This window comes from Mus caroli, unplaced genomic scaffold, assembly GCF_978045245.1.
Source record: "Mus caroli unplaced genomic scaffold, Mus_caroli_1 scaffold_11, whole genome shotgun sequence".
In the NCBI taxonomy this organism is placed as follows: Eukaryota; Metazoa; Chordata; class Mammalia; order Rodentia; family Muridae; genus Mus; species Mus caroli.
The window spans coordinates 98,387,288-98,411,614 of record NW_028227266.1 but is presented as its reverse complement, the minus strand read 5'-3'; the positions used below and the strand labels follow the sequence as shown (position 1 = coordinate 98,411,614).

Sequence of the window (24,327 nt, the reverse complement as noted above, 5' to 3'; positions counted from 1 at the left end):
GTCTCAAAAAAAAAAAAAAATCCAAGAATCCAGCAACAATAGGCCTGCATGCTCACCTGTCTGGAGTGACTGGAGCTGGGCGGGGGGCGGGGGGGGGGGGGCTCTTCGTTATTTAGAGCTTATTTCATTATTTAGAGCTTATATCAATCTAGCCTTTCCCTGAAAACATCACTTTGAAGAAAATCTTTCCCTTCCAGAAGAGAACTCTCTTCTCAGGGAAAGGATGTCTTCTGAAAAAACAATGGAAATGCAGGGTTCAAAGAAGCCTAAAAGACCAGGAAGAAGACAGGCTGATCAGTTACTCACTTGGCTGGCAGAGATGGAGATGGAGATCAGGACAGACCCACCTCAGTGACTTTCTGCCTAGAACTCCTGTCATTTAGGAGGAAATTCATCTTTCCCAGCTTGAGGGTGGCTTTGCATTGCAAATACAGCATCTAATTCACAAAATGCACCTGATCAAGATTTCTAAGAGTGTAAATAATAGTTCAACATAGCTATGACTTTAACACAATACGAAAGTGGCCAGGATGTTAAATGACAGGACATAGGCTGGCCCGATGCTACCAATACTGCTCTGCCTTGTGGTCTATATTCATAACTGTAAAGAATTATAAACACTAAAAGTTCATAAAAATAAAGACATGACTGTCTTAAACTCCCAAATCAAGAATCCCTGTGCCAGCATGATCAAGGAGACCACCACCAAACCTGCTATTAGTAATTAGAAATTACTAATACTAATTTCTGCATTCAGAAATTACACTTAAGACCCTGTCTATGAGCTAATCTTTGAGCATAGCCTGGCCAGGCCTCTGTGGAAGAGCTTGACAGTGCTCTTGGTTACCCACCAGAACTTGATGGTAAGACCCAATTGCTGAAACACCACAGTCTGATCCTAGGGCATAGGGGAAATCAGGTAGTACTGGTCTGGAAAACCCTGCTTGCTGGCTATGTTCACAGTACCAGAAGGTGCTTTTCAGACTGCTGGGGAAGAAAAACGGTCAATAGTCGTATCCTGCTGTGCCTATTGTGGCCTTATGAATTACAATAATAATCACTCTGGCAAGATAAGCCCATTGGCGCAATCATGACATGAATATATCATGTTGGAAGTAGCTGACAACTTGGATTTAGGCAGCTTTAGGTACATGCCAGAGGAGAGCACTCATGCCTGGTACAGCAAACTTGACTAAGAAATAACCCCCGACTACCATTACTTGGCTAAAGGGTCATGGGATCAGATTGTCGTTTAAGCAAATACTTAATTCTTTTTCATTTCTTTAATTTTTAAGGCATGGTCTTGTTACGTAGCCCTGGATGGCCTGAAGCTCATTGTGTAGACCTGGCAGGCCGCCCTCCAGCTTCACAGAGATCCACCCACCTCCGCCTCGCGAGTGACAAAAGATTTCAAGAGCCAGAGGTCAAGGAAAATCGCTGTGAAATACTGTCTTCTGGATATGACAGGGCCAAAGCATTCATGAGTTTCAAGAGCTGGGGTTGCTGGTCCAAGATCAACCCAGGCAGCACTCCAGCAGGAGAGGGAAGGGATTCATGAGGCCCCAGCTTGATCTGAGGAGCTATTGTCAGTTGGTGGATTCTGGGATAGGGAGAGTTCATTTTCTTTAGCTGTATGGCCTGTGATGGGTTCCTCATGATTCAGTGGATGCTGCCCAAAGCCATGCACATACAGGCAGCGCCAACTGGATTCAGTGGATAGAAAAACAAGAAGAGGAGGAGGAAGAGGAAGAAGAGGAAGAGGAGGAGGAAAAAGAGGAAGACAAGGAAGAGAAGGAGGAGGAGGAAGAGGAGGAGGAGGACAAGAACAACAGGATAGATATAATCTAAATGTATTCATGTGTGAAATTACTAAAGAATAATTTTTTAATTTTTAATAAATAGTAAAATCAAAAATTGACAGACTAAAAATGTAACATATTATTAAAAGTATTATTGTTCTTAACATACAGAGTGGTTAAAAATTAATAAAAATAGAAAAATACCCCAACATAAAAAACCCTGTTGTTGCATATATTACATAATAAGAATAAGAATATATATCTGGTTAAACATAGGTAACAATCAACCTTTCCAAAATGAATAAGGAAATTTGCATTGCTCAGTTTTCCTCAGAACCAACACCACAGCATTTTAAAGTCACTCCTTTCTACTGTACAAATAGTACTTCTTATATAAGTTAATAATTTATTTTCCATATTTATTAATCAAAAACTCATTTTACAGCAAACAAAGGACTCTCTATAAACACCAAGTTACCGTTATCTCCTCAAAACTACACACAAATGCAACCCAGTCTAAAGAAATATGCGTGACATTGCTGTTGACCTATTTGGTCTCCCTGGAAACAGTATAGATTTTTGAGAAGTTTAAAGTGTTTTCCCTCAAGTCTCCCAAACTTTTGTGTTCAGGAATGTTCGCTGGAGGGCTTTCCTCAGATACAGCAATAAGAGCCAACAGGCTGAGCCAGGACACAGGGCTTGGGAGTGTTTGAGGTTATTTGGTTTCTTTTACATGTATTCAGTGTGTGTGTAGAGTGGGGAGGGGTGTAGGTGTGGGTGTGTAGATGTGTGTGCACGCGTGCACACATTTCTATACCACAGCACACATGTAGAGGTCAAAGGTCAACTTGCAAGAGTTGGTTCTCTCCTTCCAGTACCTGGGTCCAAGGCTCATACTCAGCCCTCAAGTTTGGCAGCAAGCACCTTTGCCCAGCTCGCCAGCTCACCAGGGGGGGCTTTATTTGGAGGGGGGGCTTTATTGGGGGGGATCTGTTTTGTTTTGGGGGGAGGTTTTGTTTATTTTTTGAGACAGGGTTTCTCTGCATACCCTTGATCACCAGTTGTTTTAATCAGACTATCAGAGCCATGATTCCTGAAAAGGGAAATTTAAGAATGAGAGGCAATAGATGGATGTAGTTTCATCAGACATCATCATCTCAATTTTGTGTTTGGACAAAAAAAAAGTAAATTTTTCCATAAAGCAAGCAATCAAGGGGAACGTTCTAGAAAATCTTGGCTGAAAACTGCTTACAGAAAAAAAAATTTTTTTTCCATGCCTCCTGAAAATCAGAAATGAGTTTATTTATAATTGAACAATAAAAATCACATATGATCAACATGATGCTGGAGAAATTCAATTTCATTTGCATCTATGGCCGAAGCAGCTTAAAATAGCTTGAACTTAGAATTTGCTCTTAATCAACAGCTGGGGTAGTAAGATAAAGGCGTGTGTTGGAAGGGGAAGTGTGGGGAAGGCAGTCTGTGAAGGGAGATAGTATCTTGAAGATAAGTGACCAGTAATTAGGATACATGTGCTGGGACCAAGACTTCTTGGTTCTCCTGTATCTTTGCCCCCTAAATTAGTGCTTGGTACCCAGGAAGATCAATTAGTATGTACTGAGCTAATGAGTTAATGAACATTGCTGTAGTTTATACATGGTTTTGTGTATTTCCAGCCCAGTCTCTATGTCATGGGAGGATTCCATCACAAGGAGTTAATGTACTTTTGATGGGATTCCAGTTAATTCCTATAAAAAGAGGAAGCCTGAGTGGGCCATGGTGGCACATACCTGTAATCCCAGTCCTCTGAGGCTTAGGAAAAAGGATTGAGAGTTTGAGGCCTGCCTGGGACAGACACAGCAAGACCTTCCCTCTGACACCAACCTCTCTAGGGATTGGGGGGAGGGGGCACGACTGGTTCCTAAGCTTCTCTGGCTTTCTGACTCACCATGTAATCATATTCTACATGTTTCCTGTCACTGTGATGCCATTCTCCATGACGGCTTCACTAGAGCAGAGTCATCTGGATCAAGAGTTCAGTCTCCAGTTCTATAAATCTCTTTTCTTAATAAATTTCCCAGTTTGGGTATTTTGTTATAGTGACAGAAAATGGATTAATACATTAATGTCTAAATCAAGAGCCAGGTATGATGGATGTCACATGCCTTTAATCCCAGCATAAGGGAGGTAGAGACAGGAGGATCTCTGTGAGTTGGATACTATCCTGATCTTCATAGTGAGACCCTATCTCAAAAATCAAAACAAAACAACAAGCAGCCAGGTCCCTTCATTCTGACACGTGTTAAAATTAATCTTAATATTTAATAACAATAGAACAGTAAACAGAGCTATTAGCTACCTCCCAGCCTTTCTTGCAGCTACAATCTAGCCAAGGGAGATACAAGGATACATGGTATTTGCACTTATACCGTACATGCATAAAGTCATATGAGATGCATTTTCTTTCCTTCTTCTGTCATCCTACTGTCTGGAATAGCCCAAATGATGAGCTGCAGGTCCAGCAGCCACATGAGCATGGACTATAGACAGCAGGAAAACAAACAGAAAGATTCTGGCATGGGCTTCCAATGGCCAGTGTTAATTTACAGTGGGGGAGGAACCCAAACACCCTGCCCTAAATTATCTGCCCCCAGACTTGCTGTTTCCATGAAGGATAAATCAACTTCTGTGTTTGCAGCCGCTTTCCTTTGAAAGCATGCAGTTATAGCCAGGAAAGTTAATCCTGGGGATGTGGATTAGCACCCATCCCCTAGAGACAATGTAGACCAAGCAAGAATGGGGCAGCCCAGGAAACATCTACTTTTCCACAGTAGCAACATCTCTCTACCTGGAACCTGCGCCTGGCTTCTTGGACACTGTCCCTTCTGCACCTTGAATCAGAACCCTATAAGTCTTAGGACAGTGCTTTTGATAGAGATTTTCCACCAGAGTTTTGCTTCCTCTAACCACAGTCCTGCCCTCTTTATTCATATAGTTCCACAAATGCAGTGCATAGGACTCATTGAAGCTGGGCTCTTTGTCCCACACTTGGTAGTAGCGCTTCCACTGTGGATAAGGGATGGGGTAAAATCTCTGGGGATGAAGGAAGGAAATATTCAAACACTTCAGGTCACCCAACCCGTGGAAGTCTTTAAGATGACACCACACCCGTAACATCCTTGTCAGCAACTGGGGACCTTGGTTGCCCCAAATGCTCGAGTCATAGTGTTCTACAAAGTTCTCCATGCAGGCCCACAGGAAGGGGTGGTGGGGGACGAACCCAAATACCCCGTTACTGGAGTATCGGGAGCCCTGGGCTGCCAGGAAGTTCTCCTCAGGGATGGGCTGAATGGAGATGATGTCAGTGTCCATGTAGATGCCTCCGTACTTCCAGATGATGGCCAGGCGGGCTGCGTCAGAGCTGACGTGTAGCCAGTGTTTCTCTGTACTGCCGTTGACCTGTGGGAACAGGGACAAATGGGTCTCCAAGCATGAAGGGTGGCTAGGAAGGAATGCAACAAGGTGATTCGCCAAATCTATTTGACCACAAGCCAAATTGTAAAATTTTCAATTTACCTTTACCGTGCATCCCTCCACCACCACCCCCCCCCCCGGGAATTTTCCTTGAAGTCTAGAGTTTGTAGCAATCAGTAGCAATGCGAAGATTTTTTTTTTTTAGCAGCCATTAAAGATTTCAAAAAATGGTTTTCTTTCATCAAAGCAGTGGAAAAGTAGAAGCAGAATCCAGCGGGGAATTTCACAAAGAGCAGTGTGAGTCATTCTTCCACGTGGGTTGCAATAACCACAAACACGAAGCTGTACAGGATGGAATTTTTTTAAAGATTTATTTATTTATTTATTTATTTATTCATTTATTTATTAAATGTGAGTACACTATAGCTGTCTTCAGACACACCAGAAGAGGGTATCAGATCCCATTACAGATGGTTGTGAGCCACCATGTGGTTGCTGGGAATTGAACTCAAGACCTCTGGAAGAGTAGTCAGTGCTCCTAACCACTGAGCCATCTCTCCAGCCCCAGAAGGATGGATATTTTAAGTCCTCAAAATGTTGAAGATTGATACTTTGGAGGGAAAAAAAGTCAACACACTAATTGAGAAATTGACAAAAGAAAAAAATCTGAGGATGCTTGCATACCTGCCTTTGTTTGCTTGGAACTTCAATAAAATTCACTGAACACCTACTTACTGTGCACGGAGCACTGCTAAAAACACAGCAGCAAACAAACAGGCAAACATCTCCACTGGGAGGAGATCGACAATGAACAACACATACTGCATTGGTGTTGAAAAGGACTATGAAGAGAACAGAACGACAGGCAAGGGGACGATGGAGGGTGAGAGAGCACACAATGTAACATTAGGTTTCAGCGGAAACTTTCATGTAGATGTGTGCCCCTCAGACACATCGGGGAGAAAGTTCTAAGTGGAGCGGTCAGCAAATAGAAGGGCCCTAAGGCAGAAGCATATTGGCTACCAGGCAGAAGCAGAGTGGGGGAGGCAGAGGGGTGGGCAATGAGGACAGATCAGGGTACAGGAAAGGGGGTCAGATCATGTCCATTGGGGTTGAGGTTTGAAATTATTTGGAAGGTTGAGGAGAAAAGAGTGATGTAATCTGATTGAGTTTTCCAAGGGTCCCTTTGACTACTGTGTGGACAAGAATCTGGGGTGATGGTGGGAACTGGAGGAGAATAGGGGCAAAGAAGAAGGCTAGGAGCTTGTTGAGTTAATCCAGACTTGGACCAGGGTGATAACCTGGTAGGGGTGACAGAAGTGGTCATGGTCCATATTCCAGATAAAAACATGTTAGGTTTGTTGATGAGCGAGTGGGCAGAAAGAATGATTATAAATGCTTTAAGATACAAGCAGAACGGAGGAGGAACCCAGAGGAATAAAAAGAAATCAATATAATATCAGTATTTCCCTTTGACATGGTAAGAATTCAAATACAAAAACCAAATATATTTTTCTGAATTTAAATATATCAATTAAAAGATAAATCAAGGACCTTTGGTCTTGGTCAAAAACTGAGTGAAGATTCTACTATGAGCCTAAAGTGGCCACCTCCTGCAGCCAGGCAGAACTTCCAGTAGAGGAAGGGAGGGCACCTACCCACCCACAAAACCTTTGACCTAAAATTAGTCCTGCCTACGAGATGTGCAGGGAAAAAGATGGAGCAGAGACTGAGAGAGTGGCCAGCCAATGACTGACCCAACTTAGACCCATGCCATGGTGAAAGCCAACCCTTGACACTCTTCATGATACTCTGCTAAACTTGCAGACAGGAGCCTGGCACAATTGCCATCTGAGAGGCTTCATCCAGCAGCTGATGGAAACAGATGCAGAGACCCACAGCCAAACATTTGCCAGAGCTCTGAGAGTCTTGTAGAAGCGTTGGGGCAGAGGATTGAGAGAGCCATAGGGGTCAAGCACACATAGAGAGACCTACAGAGTCTACTAACCTGGGCGCATGGGGGCTCACAGAGACTGAACCACTAACCAAAGAGCAAGCAGGGGCTGCATCTAGACTCCCTGCCACACCTTTGTAGCAGATATATAGCTTGGTCTTCATGTGGGTCCCTTAGCAATTGGAATGGGGGCTGTCTCTGACCCTATTGTCTGCCTTTGGATCCCTTTTCCTTAGCTGGGCTGTCTTTTCTGGCCTTAGTGGGAGCGGATGTACCTTGTCCTAGTGCAGGCTAGAACCCATGGGGGAGGGACCCAGTACGCTGAGGAGAAGTGGAGGGGGTAATCGGGGGAGAGGATTGTGAGGGTGTGACTGAGAGGAGGGAGGGGAGCTATGATCAGGATGTAAAATGAATGAATGAATTAATTAATGAGAAAAAGATTCTACCAAGAAGAACAGAAGGAAACCCACAAAATCTTTGTAGAAAACCTCATAGTTGCTGAAAACCATCTGGACATTTGCAGTTCCTGAAACCTCAGAAACAGCGATCGCCAACCCATGTCAGTGATCGTTCTGAGAGCACTTTGTGATTTATGCAAATCCTCACAGATGGGATGCATGCGCATGCTAAGTTTCAAATGAGAAATTGAAGGGTCTGATGCTCTTGTCATTTGTCCCCGGGTGTGGGGGTTGGAGATGAACTTGAGCCTGAGCATCTTATCTCCAGATATTTACTCGTTCATAAGGGACTACATTTTGGTAAATAATCAGTATACGTTTGGATCGTAAGGGTTGTGACTGGACAAAGAGACACATAGAACACAAGAAGCCTCAGAGAGGCCGAAGAGGAATCCTGCCTGTATGTGAGCTTTAGACTGCTGTCCACCTGAGGAAGGGTGAGTAGAGGAAGGGCTGAGGACAGTGGCCATACTGGTTCTGGACTTCTTCGAGAGTTCCAACTGCCTGCAGGGTTTACATAGCAATCCCAGCAGTGCTTAGGAAATGACAGTTACACACGCTAGCACAGAGCCCTACAGACTCAGATGGAGTGGATGCTTGAGGGCCCTGCACCTCAGTGCTCGCTGTACTCCTAAAATCTAATATGACACAAAGTCTAGGTCCATCTTAGCACAACCCAAGGTTTGTTCCAAAGAATTTTAGTTCCAAGATGTTATTTTTGTTGTTGTTGCTCTTTGAAACAGAATCTCAAGTCACCCAGGATAGCCTACGACTTGCTATGAAGTGAAAGATGACGTTAAGTCCCTGATCTTCATACTTCCGACTCCCAAGTAGTGGGTTTACTGGTGTGTCTCCCACAAAGGGTTCCTCGGTTCTTTTTAATGCTGGAGTCGGTTGAATAACTGGATGAAGAGGAGTCTCTCATTCTGGGTTGTATTATACTTTCCATATGATGTCAGTTAACGGTTAGCTAAGCCATGTCTAATGGAGAACTGTTCTTTAACTCCCTTAAGCACCATCCGACTGAGCATCCTCTGTAAGACCAACATCACACTGAAACATTATTTCCTTGTTACGACATACTGCTAAGAGAAGGGTCATCAGATTCCTAGGGGTTCGGTGGCTTCTCCATCCTATCTCAATACAACCCAATCTCGTGGAGCACCATGACACCAACCCTTCCTCAATTTTCGACCTACATCACTCTGGGTTTAAATATCACTTCATTTCTGCCTCAGGTGTTGAAAAGGTTTAACATAGGTGGGCTTTAAGTTATAATGAAAAATAAGGCCTCTATATACCTAGAAAAGATGTGAAATTCATTCAGTTAAGAAAAGCCTCCCATATATCAAAGAGCCTCAAGGACACAAACCTCTGTGCAGAGGGAACCAGTGCAATTGCCAACAAGAGTGACATTTACCTGAACTAGAACACCACGGGCTGAACAGCGGCCAAGCAGGAACCCAGCAGTCTGAGTGCTGGACTCAACTCTCTGAGCCCTTACCCTCTGTTTGCCTGTCTACGGTGAGAGTATTGAACCCATTTCTTACTTGTTCTGTTTCTCCCACCCAACACAGACTTGATGATTTGAATACTTACTTTTGTGTACCACGAAAACAAGGGTGTGTCTTTGAACAGTCTTTCCATGTCCAAAGGCACCAAGAAAACATTATTAATGGCCGAGAGGAGGGAGAAGGCTGGGTAGCTGGTATTTGAAGTCAGCTGTACGGAGTCACTGAGTCCTTTCATGAAGAAGATGATGGGATGCTCAGGATAGATTTTAGCAGCAGACTCCACAGCACAGGAGACCAGCGAAGGTGGCTCCACCCTTTGAGAGGTCTCTATAAACACGATGCTTCGTCCACTCCTCAGGAGGCCTTCCAGTTCCTGTGGAAATGAGAAAGGGGGCAGACAGGCAAAGAAACACTGAGACCTCAGGGTGAGCTGGTACAGCACGCCACAGGCAAACACCAGGACCAGGGACAGGGAGAGGTGAATTTCCTTCAGCATGTCCTCCAGCCCTGCCAGCCTCTCCTTCAAGCAACAGAGTTCATTAGAAGTCGCCCTGGTGATCCTGACGTAGACAACCTGCACGAAAACGAGTAAGGATATCACTTACCGATTTAGAGGAAAAAGAAAAAAAAAATCCCAAGTGAAATATGATCAAGTCAGGCCTGACAATATTAAAAACAAATTCATCTTAGATTTAGATTTATAAAAGATGATAGTTAATGGTTAATCTACATGCTAGCAATGCACGATTATCTTAACAGAAGAAGAAGAAAGCAATCACTGGGGTATCAGGACACACGTGGGGAGTTTTGACACACACTCATCATTTAAAAAAAAAAATTCAAGAAGCTTTCTTAATTACCAATGTTACCTGCCAGAACAATACATAGGTGATAATATATAGGTAGTATGCAGATGGAAATAGATGACAATATAAAGATATTATAGATAACAGTATAGAGCGATCAGCCTTCTTCACACAAAACATTCCTATAAAGCTTGCCTGTGATAAAATGCTGGTTGTCACTTTAGCTAGTCAATACTACTCGAACAATTCTAACCAAGTTAATGAAAGAAAAGGAAAAAAAATCACCAGATTCGCAGTCAGGACTACAGATGGAGAAAATTGAAAATAGTATATGTTCCAAAATTAACACACTTGAGAAGAAAATTAACCAAGGGTCTAAACTGAAGGTTAGAAGTTTACACTGTGAACACAGTTTGCACGCAGGGAAGCTGTGAGTCTAACCTGGACCATCTGCCACTGAAGTCCAGGGTCCAAGAAGGCCCCCCCCCCTTTTTTTTTACTTCCACATAACTCTTTCAGAAAACTCAAATCCAGGAGCCCAGAACTTACTTTTCAGTCAGAGACTTGCAGTTCACCAGTATTTGAAGTCTTAGAAGTGAGGACACTTTTTTCCTGTATGCAGTCTGGTAACACACTGCCTAATCTTCCAATTCAGCCACACAGAGGAAAGTAAATTATTGGCAGAAGATTAAGACTAAACATAAGAACTCCCTAGAAAGCCCCTCCCTTCCCTAAGCTCCTCCCCCCAACACACACACCCTTTAAGTTGATATGTGGGGACAATAGGAGATCACAAGAATTTTTAGATAAACCACACACTTGTTAAGCCTGTTTGGGGATCTATCACGGGGCTCCAAGAGAATCCTCTCAGGTAGAAGAGATTGTTTAAGAGCATGATGTCCTTGTACCTTCTCAGTTCAGTTTGAACCAAACTCATGGGCAGAGTTGTGCAAGGTTCTTCATGGAACAATCTGTAATTTGACCAAGATTTCTCTTTGGCAACCATAATGAAAGGGTTTGATTAAAAGAAAAGAAAAACCATTTGTGCCATCAAAGCAATGGACATACTCCAGTAGCCTAAAGGCCTAGAGATATACAGTGAGAACGGATATCCCAGGGTCAGCTACAGTGGCTGCATGAGAGGACCTTCATAGCCCCTTGATGTACCACTGTGGATAGGATCCTCCTCTTACTCTCACAAAGTCACCTTGATCACCCACAATTAGTATGGGCTCCCTCAAGGTATCTTCAGCCTCATGGTCTAGCATGGTCCCTGGTGAGAGCATTCAAAACACTCCTTCTAAACTATCCTCTGCTCATAGAATCACCTGCCCTCACTCCAGAGCTTTCTCTCAGGCAAAAGCAGGCTCCCCTGGCTGCTACAGTATGATCAGAGAGGTGCCCTACTGGACGGACTGTGGATCCAGTCCTATGTTAAGAGAATTGAAGCTGTCACATGTATTGGTGTCTCTGGGTTTCTTTGTCTGAGAACACCCAAGAACAGCTCTTGGATCTCCACATGCGCCTCCTTTGGAGACTGGATGTCTTCTGTGGATCTCATCAGCTCTGGGATCAAGGTCCTCTGGCATCTTTTAAGAGTTTCTGGAGTTGTGTAGAAGTGGGTGTTGTTTCCTGCAAACAAGAGGGGGGGATTGGTGTTCCTGCCACTCATTTGGGGCGAACTAGAGAGCTGGGTTTGTGGAAGTGATATATCCCTTGTGTCCGTGTAGTTCTAGTAGCTGGCACAAAGGCCTAAACAAAAGAGCTAATGGTCACGGCGAAATGCAGCGTAGTCGGTGGTCTGTTCAGTGGGGGATGGGTGTGAGTTTGAGTGACTCGAAGTAAAGTCCCAAGCCTCACAAGTAGGACCTGCTGACCAAGAACCAGGTAGAGTGACAGACACCTCCATGTATCCCAGGCTGACTCAAGGACAAGAAATAGGACCTGTGAGACGTGCAGATAATAGCCTACATCAGGCTTGCCTAAGGGGGGGGGGGATGAAATGGTTATAGAAGCAACTCTGGCTTCCCACCAGGGAGAAGAGGAAAAGATAATGTTAATGAAGATGGAGTCCAGCAGATTGGTGCACATCGCAGCTACCAGTACTGGGGAGCTCGAGGCAAGAGGATCAGGAGTTAGGAGTTAGCTTCAGCCACACATCAAGTTCGAGGCCAGCCTGAGAGACATGAGACCCTGCCTCAAAAAAACAATACGAAAATTAATGTAGATGGTATTTGGACTCCTTATGGATAAAAACATAAAGTGGTCTCCTCACTGGTTTAAAAAAAATTTTTTTTTAATTAATAAATTAAATTTGCATCCCAGTGAACCTTTCGGGAGAAATCCTTGCCCTCTGTGAGTTAGTGCCATGTGCCCAAAAAGCCAGTCACAGGTACCTGGGACATGTTTATATCTCTGTTTGATGTCCTTTCCCATCCTCTTGAGAAGGCCTCCAATCACTCACAATCCATGGAACTTCCAGGGATGAGTAGACAACACTTCTAGTCAGCACACAGCCAGGCTGCCTATTCAGGCCTGGGCCACAGCCGAAGCTCTTAACTAAGACGTCACGGATGGGTTTCAGGAGGTCATCCAGGGGTCTATAATTGGCATTAAACTTGGATGTCACTTACCAAGACTCTCCTATTTATAACCCCCACAAAAGGTTGCTTATGACACTAACCTCCCTGTCCCCAGACACTGTTTTCAAAATGTCTTCTTTTTTTTTTCCACTACAGAATCTCAGGCTTTCTCAAACTCTTCAAGCCATCCTTAAAAGTCCCAGTGCGAAGATCTGAAAGAGATGTCCAGAGAGCTCCTGGGCTTTGAGCGACAGATATGTTGGGGATAGCCATGTGAGAGTGACAAATGGATCTGGGTGTTACCTGCCTACCTAGGAACTTCTGCCTTGGGCAACCATTAGTGAGCATGGAAGCCAGGTCCCATCAACCCAACAGATGATGGAGCCTGAGTAACAGTCTTGGCTAGTAAGGTCTTGGGGAATGTTGATCAGTATGGCCCCAGACATATTAACCTGATAGGAAAAGAAAACCTGGATCCAGTGTTATTTCTATTTCTATTTTTATAGGCTGTTTCTTGGATCTTAAAGCTATTTCTTTTCTTTTCTCTTCTTTCCTTCCCTTTTTTTTTTTTTTTTTTTTTTTTTTTTTTGGCAAAGTAAGGAGGAAAAGAGCGTGGAATCACAACGGAGCCTTTTCAATTCCTTGTCCCTCTGCATGCTCTCTGATAATCTCAATAAGAAATCGTTCAGGATTTGGAGCTAAGCACCGTCTTGAATAAAGAACCCACTGTATCAGGCCAGAGGGTTAAAAGGATCTTTAACAGTAAATGTTTATTGACTTGAATTGCCCCTAAAAAGTACACTTTGCCTTTCTGTAGCTTCTTTGAACTCGGGTTTATTGTGAGAAGGAAGTGTGTGAGCCAGCAGTACTTGTCCTATTTGCTTTGGCCTTTTGCGCTAAGGATCCGGTTTTTAACATATTTGTTAAGCAAGTGGGACTGATAAACTTGTTAAAACATTTAGGTACCAGCAGTGCAGAACAAATTATCCAAGGATATAGCTTGTCCACACAGTCGAAGACTTTCCTCACTCAAACAAAGCCCACAGAAGGCTTTATTTGGCTGGATGTGAGTGGAGATGTCTGGGCACAGACCTCATCTCTCCGTGCAGTGAGAAACAACTAGATAGCATAGTGTTTGGGAACTAATGAGAGAAGTGATGTACGCTTAAGAGTTATGGGGTCACGAAACCCCAAGTGAGGTCAGTGACTTCATGCCATCATCCTTTGCGATGCATTTTAAACCATCTCCAACTCCCAGTAAAATGGTCCTAGCCTTGTACTTCCCGTTTCTCTCTTTTTTATGTGGGCATACCCCAGTCAAACCTGCCCGGGTGCACAAAACCCTTCACGGCTGTCCAGTCTGTGTCTTGGTTTGTTTTAGAGACTATTGTAACAATGCATGCAATGATCCCCCACACCTTTAACATTTATTTGCAGATGAAACAGCTGCTGGGAGATAAGATAAAATGAATTCCCTGGCGAGCTGCTCTCTCCCGCTGACACCACTTTTTAAGGCTTTGTGGCCCTAGTCCTCGGATTCAGAGTTGAATTCCATCTTCCCCAAGGGGAGAGGGGACATCTTAGACCTAGCCACACCGCCCGCATGCCGGAGGACTGTCTGAAGGACTGAGAGCACCCACTGACAGGAACTGTTACAGGCTACTATTATGTCACAAGCACCCCCACCCCAAATTTACCTAACCTCAATGGGAGGTGTTTGGAGGTCAAACTTGAGGGAAGGTATTTAGATTCAGATTAAATCTCCCTATTTTTCTTTTCTTTTTGCAAAAGTAACAAAATGACTCTATTTGGAGTGAAATAATTACACAGATTAAAGGAGAGATACACTGTTGATACTCTAACAGCAGGCACATGAATCCAGAGTATGAGGCAAATTAAGATCTTTATGAGGGATCTCCCCTCCCCCCCTCTCTCTCCTTCCAAAATGATAAGAAACAAGTGTCATCTGTTGGAGCCACCTAGTGTGTGGTATTTATTTTGTTGTAGCAGACTGAGCCATGGCAGAAAGCCTCCATCTAGCTCATGAAGGTCTGGTTTTTAGCTCTAGAGGATGCTAAAACCGTTGCTAAGAAAGAGGTTGGGGAGCAGTGAGATATCTCAGTGGGTAAAGTATCTGAGTTCAGTCTCCAGAATCCACATGGTAGAAGCAGAAAAGGAACTCCTGAAAGAATTGGAACCAGGCCTTAGTGGGGAAGGTTTGATCTGCATCCACAATAGATCATGACAGCATGAGGGTGTCTGTCCGTCTTTCTTCTCACTTTCTGGTCTCCAAGGCCATGATTGGTTGGTTGGTTGGTTGGTTTGGTTTCTATTTGGTGTATATTATTGTTTAAATGCTCATGGAGAGCCCTCTCCTTTTCCCCAGGGTCATTGTACACACAAGACCCCAAGTGGGAAGCCACAGAACCTCTTTCAGCTCTCTCTCCTCCTACAGTATAACCATGTGTGTAAATACAAGTTCACCTAGAAGCAGATACTAAGAAGACGATAGCCATGCAAGGGATTCACTAGGACACTAATGATGAGGGGTTCTCTCTCTCTCTCTCTCTCTCTCTCTCTCTCTCTCTCTTTGGTTTTTTTCAAGACAGGGTTGCTTTATGCAACTCTGACTGTCCTGAAACTCACTCTGTAGACCAGGTAGGTTGGCCTTGAACTCACGGAAATCTGCCTGCCTCTGCCTCCTGAGTGCTGGGATCAAAGGCATGTGCCACCACCGCCCAGCTGTGATGTGAGTTTTCAAAGTGGGCACATTGCTGAGACAGCTATCAGCTCACAATCAGAGTCTGGAAGAACCCTGCCAGGAAATATGGCAGGCTGCCTGACCTAAGACCGTCCTGGGAGAAGACAGGTTCTGCCAGGTTATCAGGAAGTCCTCAAGCCAGAGTTTGGCATTACGAGAATTTTCTTTCCCCCAACAATAAGTAGCTGTCAGGGATTTCGTTATACACAGTCATTGGCTGGGAGTAGCCTGCAGGAGGAGCCTCACAGAATCTCCCCATGCTCCCCAAACCTTGCCCTTCGCACCCCAGCCTCACCCCTCACTTCAGTTACACTCTACAGTCAGATGTCTGTGAGAAGACATTCTCACAGCCACCACATGGCACTCCTGGAGTTCTACATATCTACTTCCCTCCCTGGGCTCATGGGACAGTGTTTCTATGAGTCCATTTCCTCCCGAGGAGAAGCAACCAAGGTCGAGTTTGAGAGACCAGATCTTTGGGGTTTAGACTCCATCTTAGAGAACCTGACTTAAGATTGAACTAAAGTAAACTAACAAGTTGGTACCTAGCACCAGTTTCTAGGCTTTTCCCCAACAAGACCTGCATCTAGCACAAGTTTCCAGGTTATTCTCCAACAAATCTGCACCTCCAGGTTACAAGCCTGCCCCTGACACTTGACTTCCTAACAACCACCAATCAGGAGGAAAGCAGAAGTTAAGTTTATAGTTTGGCTCCCAGCCAAGTATGGAAAAGGCCACAATGGCCCCCTATCAGATGTGTACTAGGCTAGCTACCTCCTTCTTGCCTCTATAAATGCTTGCTTGAAACTGGGCTTGGGGGGTTGGGAGGGTCCCGTTCTGCTTCGTCAGAGATGGTGGTGTGGCCCACGCTCGAGCTTAAAGAGACCCTAATGTGATTACATCAGATTCAGCTCCTTGGTGGCCTTTTTGGGGTTCATGAAGGTTGGCCAATTAGAATGGCCAAATTCCAGAACATTGACAACATGGAAGCTGTCAACATGGGTGAGTATTTTGCTGGGAAAGTGGGACAGCCATGTTTGAAGGCAGTTGGCAGTTACGCATGGTCTAGGGATCATGCCCTTGATATACACCCATAGGAACTGAATGCTTATGAACACAAGAACCTGAATATGTTTCTGCACACCTGAATACTTCTTTTTTGTTTGGTTTTTGTTTTGTTTTGTTTCGAGACAAGGTTTCTCTGTGTAGCCCTGGCTGTCCTGGAACTCACTCTGTAGACCAGACTGGCCTCAAACTCAGAAATCTGCCTGCCTCTGCCTCCCAAGTGCTAGGATTAAAGGCATGCGCCACCACTGCCTGGCTACCTGAATATTTCTGCACACTGTATAGTTCTAATTACATGGCCTTCTGGAAAAGACAGAGACACAGAGGAAATGTAGAACTCCAGAGTTGTCAAGGATTATGGGATAGGGGAACAAATAGGCAGGACACAGAGGAAGTTTTGATTAGAGAAATAATTCTGCTTGATGCTATACTGTTGGTTGTGGATTGCTGTACATTTGTTTGAATCCCTAGCACCTGCACTAAATTGTAAACCCTAACACAGGCTTAGGTGGGGGCTGGAGAGGTGGATCAGAGGCTAAGAGCACTGGCAAGTTTACAATAGTCTGTATTCCAGTTCCAAGGGATTTGACATGCTCACACAGACGTACGTAGAGACCGAACACCAATGTAAAAAAAAAAATTTGTTTTTAATACAGACTTAGGTGGTAATGAGGTTTATGCGTAGACCTGGCAATCATAACACAGCACCACACCAGAAAGGATCAGTTTTACTGTATCTGTTTTCCAATTATTTGAGAATTTCATTCATATATAAGATACGAGTATTTGGATTATATTAATCTTCTGTTTCTCCCTCCTACCCTCCTAACTTCTTATCCGTTTTGTTTTTATATAGTCTACTGAGTTCAGTTAGTGTTGTCTATATATGTATGTTGTGGATTCTAATACAAATTTGTATTCAGCTCCCAAAATCACACGGGAACCTGCCAGCTTCTGTAAGACGCTGAGGGTCCCTGCCCCCTGTTGGCTCTAATTGGTAAATAAAGTTGCTAGTGGCCAAATGGCTGGGCAGGGAGACAGAGACAGAAGGAATATGAGAGAAAAGAACCTCCATTGCCGGGGAGGACTAGGTCCTGGCCTGAGAAGCCAGAGAGAAAGCAAACAACCATGTAAGAATTGGGGACGAGTGGCCCCAGGGTCACTCCTCTGATTAGGTCTGGGGTAGCAGAGATGAAATATAGATTCCCATAAGTAATAATTCAGGAATATCAGAGGGGAGGTGTTAGCAATGCGGAAGTTTGGAAATGGCCCAGCTATTGAGCTGCTTAAGGCATACATATTGAAAATAAGGTTGTGTGTGTGTCTGTGTGTGTGTGTGCATGTGTGTGTTTCACTTGTGAATCCAAAGCTCTTGGACAGGCAGCAAGGTGTGCAAGCGCACCCACCAGGGATTTTAGAGCGGAATAATATTACTGCTTCATATGTGTGGGTCTGGCTCATCACTGGGAGCATGGCAAATTTACCAGGGACCAAACCCTTAAAGAAAACTGGCTCTCCTTCCCCTAGGAGCCATGAACTGTCTGTTAATAGCTCTCCTCAGGTACCTGTGTCTCTCTCCAAATCATGCTGGAGTGTTGGTCAGCTTGATCCTATATAGATCTCGTGCCGAAAACCACAGGTGCAGCTGTTTCTGACTCCTGTCATGTCTGGAAAACGATGTTTTACCTCAGTCCTCCTAAGCTTCTGGTGTTTTATTTTGTTTTGTTTTTTTAAAATCTTTCCACCCTAACTTTCCCAGTGCTTTCTGGGGCGAGTGGTATGTTGTAATGGAGAAAGCTATGAGTGGGTACCTGGAACATCTTTGTACTTTCCTCTCGGTTTTACTGTGACCCTAACACTAAGTTTATTTTGACAAAAAAAGAAAAAGAAAAAGGGGAGGAAAAAAAAGGACTGGCCAGATCTGGTGACACACACCTTTAATTCAAGCACTTGGGAGGCAGAGGCAAGTTGATCTCTGAGTTTGAGGCCAGCCTGGCCTACAGTGTGAGTTCCAGGGCAGCCATGGCTATGTAGAAAGACCCTGTCTCAAAAGCCTAAAATAAATATTAATGAATTTTAAAAATACAACTAAAGGGGGAACTGTGTATCATATAGAAAGGATAGCAGGAGATTTCTTACCCCAAATAACTGATACAAAAGACTATTAATGAAGTAACATTTTTTAAAAAGATTTATTTATTATTATATCTAAGTACACTGTAGCTGTCTTCAGATGCACCAGAAGAGGGCGTCAGATCTCATTATGGATGGTTGTGAGCCACCATGTGGTTGCTGGGATTTGAACTCATGACCTTCTGAAGAGTAGCCGGTGCTCTTAACCACTGAGCCATCTCTCCAGCCCCCATGAAGTAACATTTTAAGGTACTAAATACAAACTAAAATCATCCCCTGTTCAAAAAACAAAACAAAACAAAACAACACCAAAAACCTTTTCAAATAGAAGGCCTAGTAACAGTTTCTTTTAGTTCTACCAATGCTGAATTTATCATCAATACAAGCACACTATAAGGAATGTTAGAGGTTAGGCCCTTTGAGCCGAGGAATGATTGTGCCAGGAGATACGGAGGTGGGCGAAGGAGCACAAACACCAGGTTCATTAACTGCTTGAGTAAATACACAGATTTTTTTTAAAGACTCTAAAACCACTATAAATACACATATTTTTTTAAAGACTCTAAAACCACTACAATATAATTTGCTCCTTAAAAACAATCAAAATCATATCATGCAGTGTTTATAAGACAAATAAAAGTAAAATATACCGGGTGAGAAGGTGCATTCCTGTAATCTCAGCACTGAGGAGCCAGAAGCACACACGTATTGAGAGTTAGCACACACGTATTGGGAGTTAGCACACACGTATTGGGAGTTGGCACATGCATATTGGGAGTTAGCACACGTGTATTGGGAGTTAGCACACATGTATTGGGAGCTAGCACACGTGTATTGGGAGTTTGAGGCCAATCTGCATTGCAAAGCAAGGTGCTGAGTCAAAGAAAATCATGATTAAGCTGAATAAGGTCCCACAGAGTAACAATGAAGATCTACTACTATAGCACTATACTATACTATAGCACACCTATACTATGTGTGAAGTATTTTCACCTGGAAAGGAACCATACGATCATAAATGAACAATGTACACTGCAGTCCCTGAAGAATCCACTAAGATCACACAACAGAGCTCACAGCCAGAAAAGGATGTGGAGGACGAGTGACGAAAAAAAATAATTATTCAAAGAAAAAGCTAGAAAAGGAAGAAATGGAAAATAACAATAAATTTGAAAGAAATTAAGGGTTATATTAAATGCTCACACCCACTAGACATACCAAACACACATATGAATGTCAAAAAAACCATTCCCAACAATAAGCAAAATACCAAAATAGAGAGAAAAGGAAAATTTGCTCTCAGTAGCTGTGTTATTCTGAGATTTCTCTGAGTAATGTGGGCTAAAGTACATTGGGTATTCATGGGGTATTTATGGGGTATTCATGGAGTATTTATGGGGTGTTCATGGAGTATTTATGGGGTATTCATGGAGTATTTATGGGGTATTTGTGGGGTATTCATGGGGTATTTGTGGGGTATTCATGGGGTATTCATGTGGTACTTATGGGGTATTCCTGGGGGTATTTATGGGTTATTCATGGGGTATTTATAGAATATTCATGGGGTACTATACTCCTGTTATTTTCTAGGTCCCTGAAAATCAGGATTGGTGGTTTGGAAAACAGAAATTCTGAGGTAATCTGAAAGAGGTAAAACACTGTATTCCTGAATTCAAATGAGAAGTACTGCCAGGCCAGGCACACCTGCGATCTGCAGTCTAACTACAGACAAAAAGACAAGAAAGCTCATGACAGCTTACATAATGGTCCAGGAATCACCTAAGCGAAGCAGGGCACCCTGCTTTAAAAGGCGTGCTAACCACAGCTGCCTGAAGCTTTCACTGTCTTCAAATATCTTAAAATCATAGACAAGGATTTCTTTGTTTCATTTCATTTCAAGACTGGGCTCACAGTACTCCTGGATGACTTGAAACTCACTGTGAAGACCAGGCTGGCCTTGAACTCATGGAGTGTGTGTGCCTGTGTCACCTGTGTGTGCCTCCTGAGTACAGGGATCAAAGGTGTGCACCATGGCCCACCATAAGGATTTTTTTTTAAGCTGATGGACTAGTTTTGAGTTGTGCAGGGAAACAAATAGCTACCTTAAAAAACTAGTTAAGGGGGCTGGCGAGATGGCTCAGCGGGTAAGAGCACTGACTGCTCTTCCAAAGGTCCTGAGTTCAATTCCCAGCAACCACATGGCTCACAACTACCCATAATGAGATCTGATGCCCTATTCTGGTGCATCTGAAGACAGCTACAGTGTACAGTGTATAATAATAAATAAATCTTAAAAAAAAAATTGTTGCCGGGCATGGTGGCGCACGCCTTTAATCACAGCACTTGGGAGGCAGAGGCAGGCAGATTTCTGAGTTCGAGGCCAGCCTGGTCTACAAAGTGAGTTCCAGGACAGCCAGGGCTATACAGAGAAACCCTGTCTCAAAAAACAAAACAAAAAAAAATTGTTAAAAAACAAATATTAATCTCCAATATAAATTATACCATTACTGAATATAAAAATAATATTGAAGCAGGACAGTGGTGGTGAACACCTTTAATTCCAGAACCCAGGAGGCAGAGGCAGGCAAATCTCTGAGTTCAAGGCCAGCCTGGTCTACAAAGTAAATTCCAGGACAGCCAGGGCTACACAAAGAAACCCTGTCTCAAAAAACAAGTGAACAACATATGGCTGAGTTAGAATATTACTACTTTGCAACTCCCAATAAGCCAATGAATCTGAACAATGGGGAGTCAACAGCTGTTGTCAACAAACACATACACACACACACACTCACACATTCACACACTCACACACACACTCACACATACACACACATACACACACACACACTCACACACACACACTCACACACACACACTCACACATACACACACACACACTCACACACTCACACATACACACATACACACACACACACACACTCACACTCACACACACACTCACACATACACACACACACACACATACACACACCAGAAACCAGATACTTTTTGCCTCCTGGTGGAGGATCATAGGACCACTATTGGTATTTACCTTTTGCCTAAGAAAACCTTGGATTGAAAAGGTAGTTTGTAGAAAATATAAATGAAAAAGTTCTAGAATCTTTATCTGGAAAAAAAATGGGTTTTTTTGGTTTTGTTTGTTTGTTTGTTTGTTTGTTTTTCACAGAAACAAAACAAATCTACACTAGCAAGAGGGGAATCCTGAAGGTTGAAAGCTATTTTAGAGACATGACAGTATCTCAATGAACAAGTCTATTCTTGCTAGGCTTGCCCAAGGGAGAGAAACTACAAAGGAGCACAAGGAAGTGGTCGTTCTTCAGGATGGGGTGGGGGATCCTTTGGGAAGAGGGAAGGGTTGAGATGAGAAGGTAGCACTTGGAAGGACTGTAGGAATGACTGGTAACTCCCAGACATCCGGGGTGGCCTGAGTAGTAATTACAGGGCTGTTCATATTACAATAGTTCATTTAACCAGGTATTCTGTCTGGGGGATAATATGATTGTGCATTAATATTTCACTATACATTTTTTTATAAGACAGCCAATGCCCCAGCAATTACAAATTCCTTACAAGTGAGAGAGAATTCACACAAAAGGAAACCTATCAAAATATCAACAGCTCTTTGTTTTTTGGCTCTTCTTCAGTTTCCTGTGTTCCATAAGGAATGTCTTTATATTGTTTTTAAAAAATAGATTTAAAAAATAGATTTAAATTTAGTGATCTATCCCAACATTCCATCAATTAAAAATGTAAGAGATGATCAAAAAGCAAAATTATAAATTTCTTATTATATGAAAACTCTGGAAAATCAATAGGAAATTACAGTTTAGCCTGGTAGTAAATCAGGTAAAAGCTATCAAAAGGCATTCCAAGATTAAAAAAAAATCAAAAAACCAAACTCCAAATAGTTTTAAATATATATTAAGGCAATCAGTGTCACAGGAGGGCTCATTAAAGGTTGTCCTGAGGGCTAGAGAGATGGCTCAGTGGTTAAAAGCTCCGACTGCTCTTCCAAAGGTCCTGAGTTCAAATCCCAGCAACCACATGGTGGCTCACAACCATTGGCAATGAGATATGATACCCTCTTCTGGTGCATCTGAAGACAACTACAGGAAAAAAAAAAAAAAAAGGTTGTCCTGAAGGACTGGAAAGATTGCTCCCCTATTAAGAGCACTTAATAGCTGCCTATCTATTGGACTTTAACAGGCTTTTCTGAGAGGGGAAAAACAAATGTCTAAGAGATATGTAAATCCGGGTCCACATCATTATCAGGGCACTCCTGCTACAATAGCTATTATAAAAAAAGATACTCACAAAATGCCAGGTCTAGTGGTTTATGCCTGCAATCCCAACTCTCCAGAGACTGAGACAGGAGAATTGCCATGAGTTCATGGCCAGTTTGGGAAAAAAAAAATTGAGATTCTATTTTTTTAAAAAACAAAGATTATGAACATCGGTAAAGATGGAGAAAAACAGACCCTCTTTCTGTTGGTTGGGATGTTGGAATCGGGACATTCATTGTGAAAAAGCAGTATGGATGTTCCTCAGGATGTTAAAAATAGGAGAAACAGAAGAAGAAAACAGGAGGAAGAAGAGCAGGTGGGGATGGACAAGAGAAAGCTCCCGGGTGGCATGGCACTTTGGCTTCACCAGGTGCTGCCCAGGTCCGGGACAATCAGGGCTGAACCTGTGCAGCAGGCAGACACTGGCCCTTTAACTCTTTATCCCTTAATCTTCAAGATCTTGGTGTTTGCTGCTACTTTGACAAGGAAGCCTGTGTGGCTACCAACAACCCAAGCTACATCCGTGACACAGAGACTGAACAGTTTTAGTACCGCAATTACTACTATGAACTCCAGTGGTTCTTGCTGGTGTGTTCATACCACCATGATCGTTATCATCCCAGCATCCCAGGGACACACAAGATTGCCTAAGGAGAAGCCCACACTTACTCCGCGTGCTTCAGGGTTTTACTGAACTACTGACTACCTCCTTTTAAGGAAGTGGTGAACGTCTTCCAACCCCTTCCCCACCCTACCGTACAGCTCCAACGGTAACCATTGCTACCTCTTCAGTGTGGTTCTCCAGTCCCTTGTGGAGACAAAGCCCTCTGAAGTACCAGCTGACAATGCAGCCACCAAGATGAAGGGCTCTCTGCCCGGCCTTTCAGGAGCTTGAGTACTTCCAGCTGCCACGGATGCCTGCTTGCCTGTCCTGCCTTCTCTGCCTGCCCTGCCTGCCCTGCCTGCCTGCCTGCCTGCCTGCCCTGCCTGCCTGCCTGCCTGCCTGCCCTGCCTTCTCTGCCTGCCTGCCTGCCCTGCCTGCCTGCCTGCCTGCCCTGCCTGCCTGCCTGCCTGCCCTGCCTGCCCTGCCTTCTCTGCCTGCACTGCCTGTCCTGCCTGCCCTGCCTTCTCTGCCTGCACTGCCTGTCCTGCCTGCCCTGCCTGTCCTGTGTGCCTGCTGCTGCAATGACCCGGATTCGCATAACTCCCAGCAAAACTCCCCCCCGTTAGAACAATCCCTGCATACACCAGAGAACTTGACAAACACTCAGGGTTGGGAGTCACTTGTAAGAGAAGCGTTAAGTGACTTTCAGAAGTGGTTACAGCCACTTTGCCACACCTCTGGGTACAAACTTGGTGGCGATGCCTCTTCTCCCCCACAAAAGCACCGTGTTGTAGAAGACCGAGACGCTAGTCCTGAGACCCATTTCATCTACCTGCCCGTCTGAGAAATCTGTGTCTTAAAAGCCCCTAG

At 43.8% G+C, this 24,327-nt stretch overlaps 1 protein-coding gene across 1 annotated transcript; it reads right to left on the bottom strand.

Moving 5' to 3' along the window:
- Positions 1-4,643: 4,643 nt before the first annotated feature.
- On the bottom strand, positions 4,644-9,695 carry A4gnt (alpha-1,4-N-acetylglucosaminyltransferase). Its single transcript, XM_021173405.2, has 2 exons — positions 9,285-9,695; positions 4,644-5,258 (listed from the first exon to the last, which is right to left on the bottom strand). The coding sequence occupies exons 1-2, from the start codon at positions 9,693-9,695 to the stop codon at positions 4,644-4,646; spliced, it is 1,026 nt and encodes a 341-aa protein (XP_021029064.1).
- Positions 9,696-24,327: the final 14,632 nt, after the last annotated feature.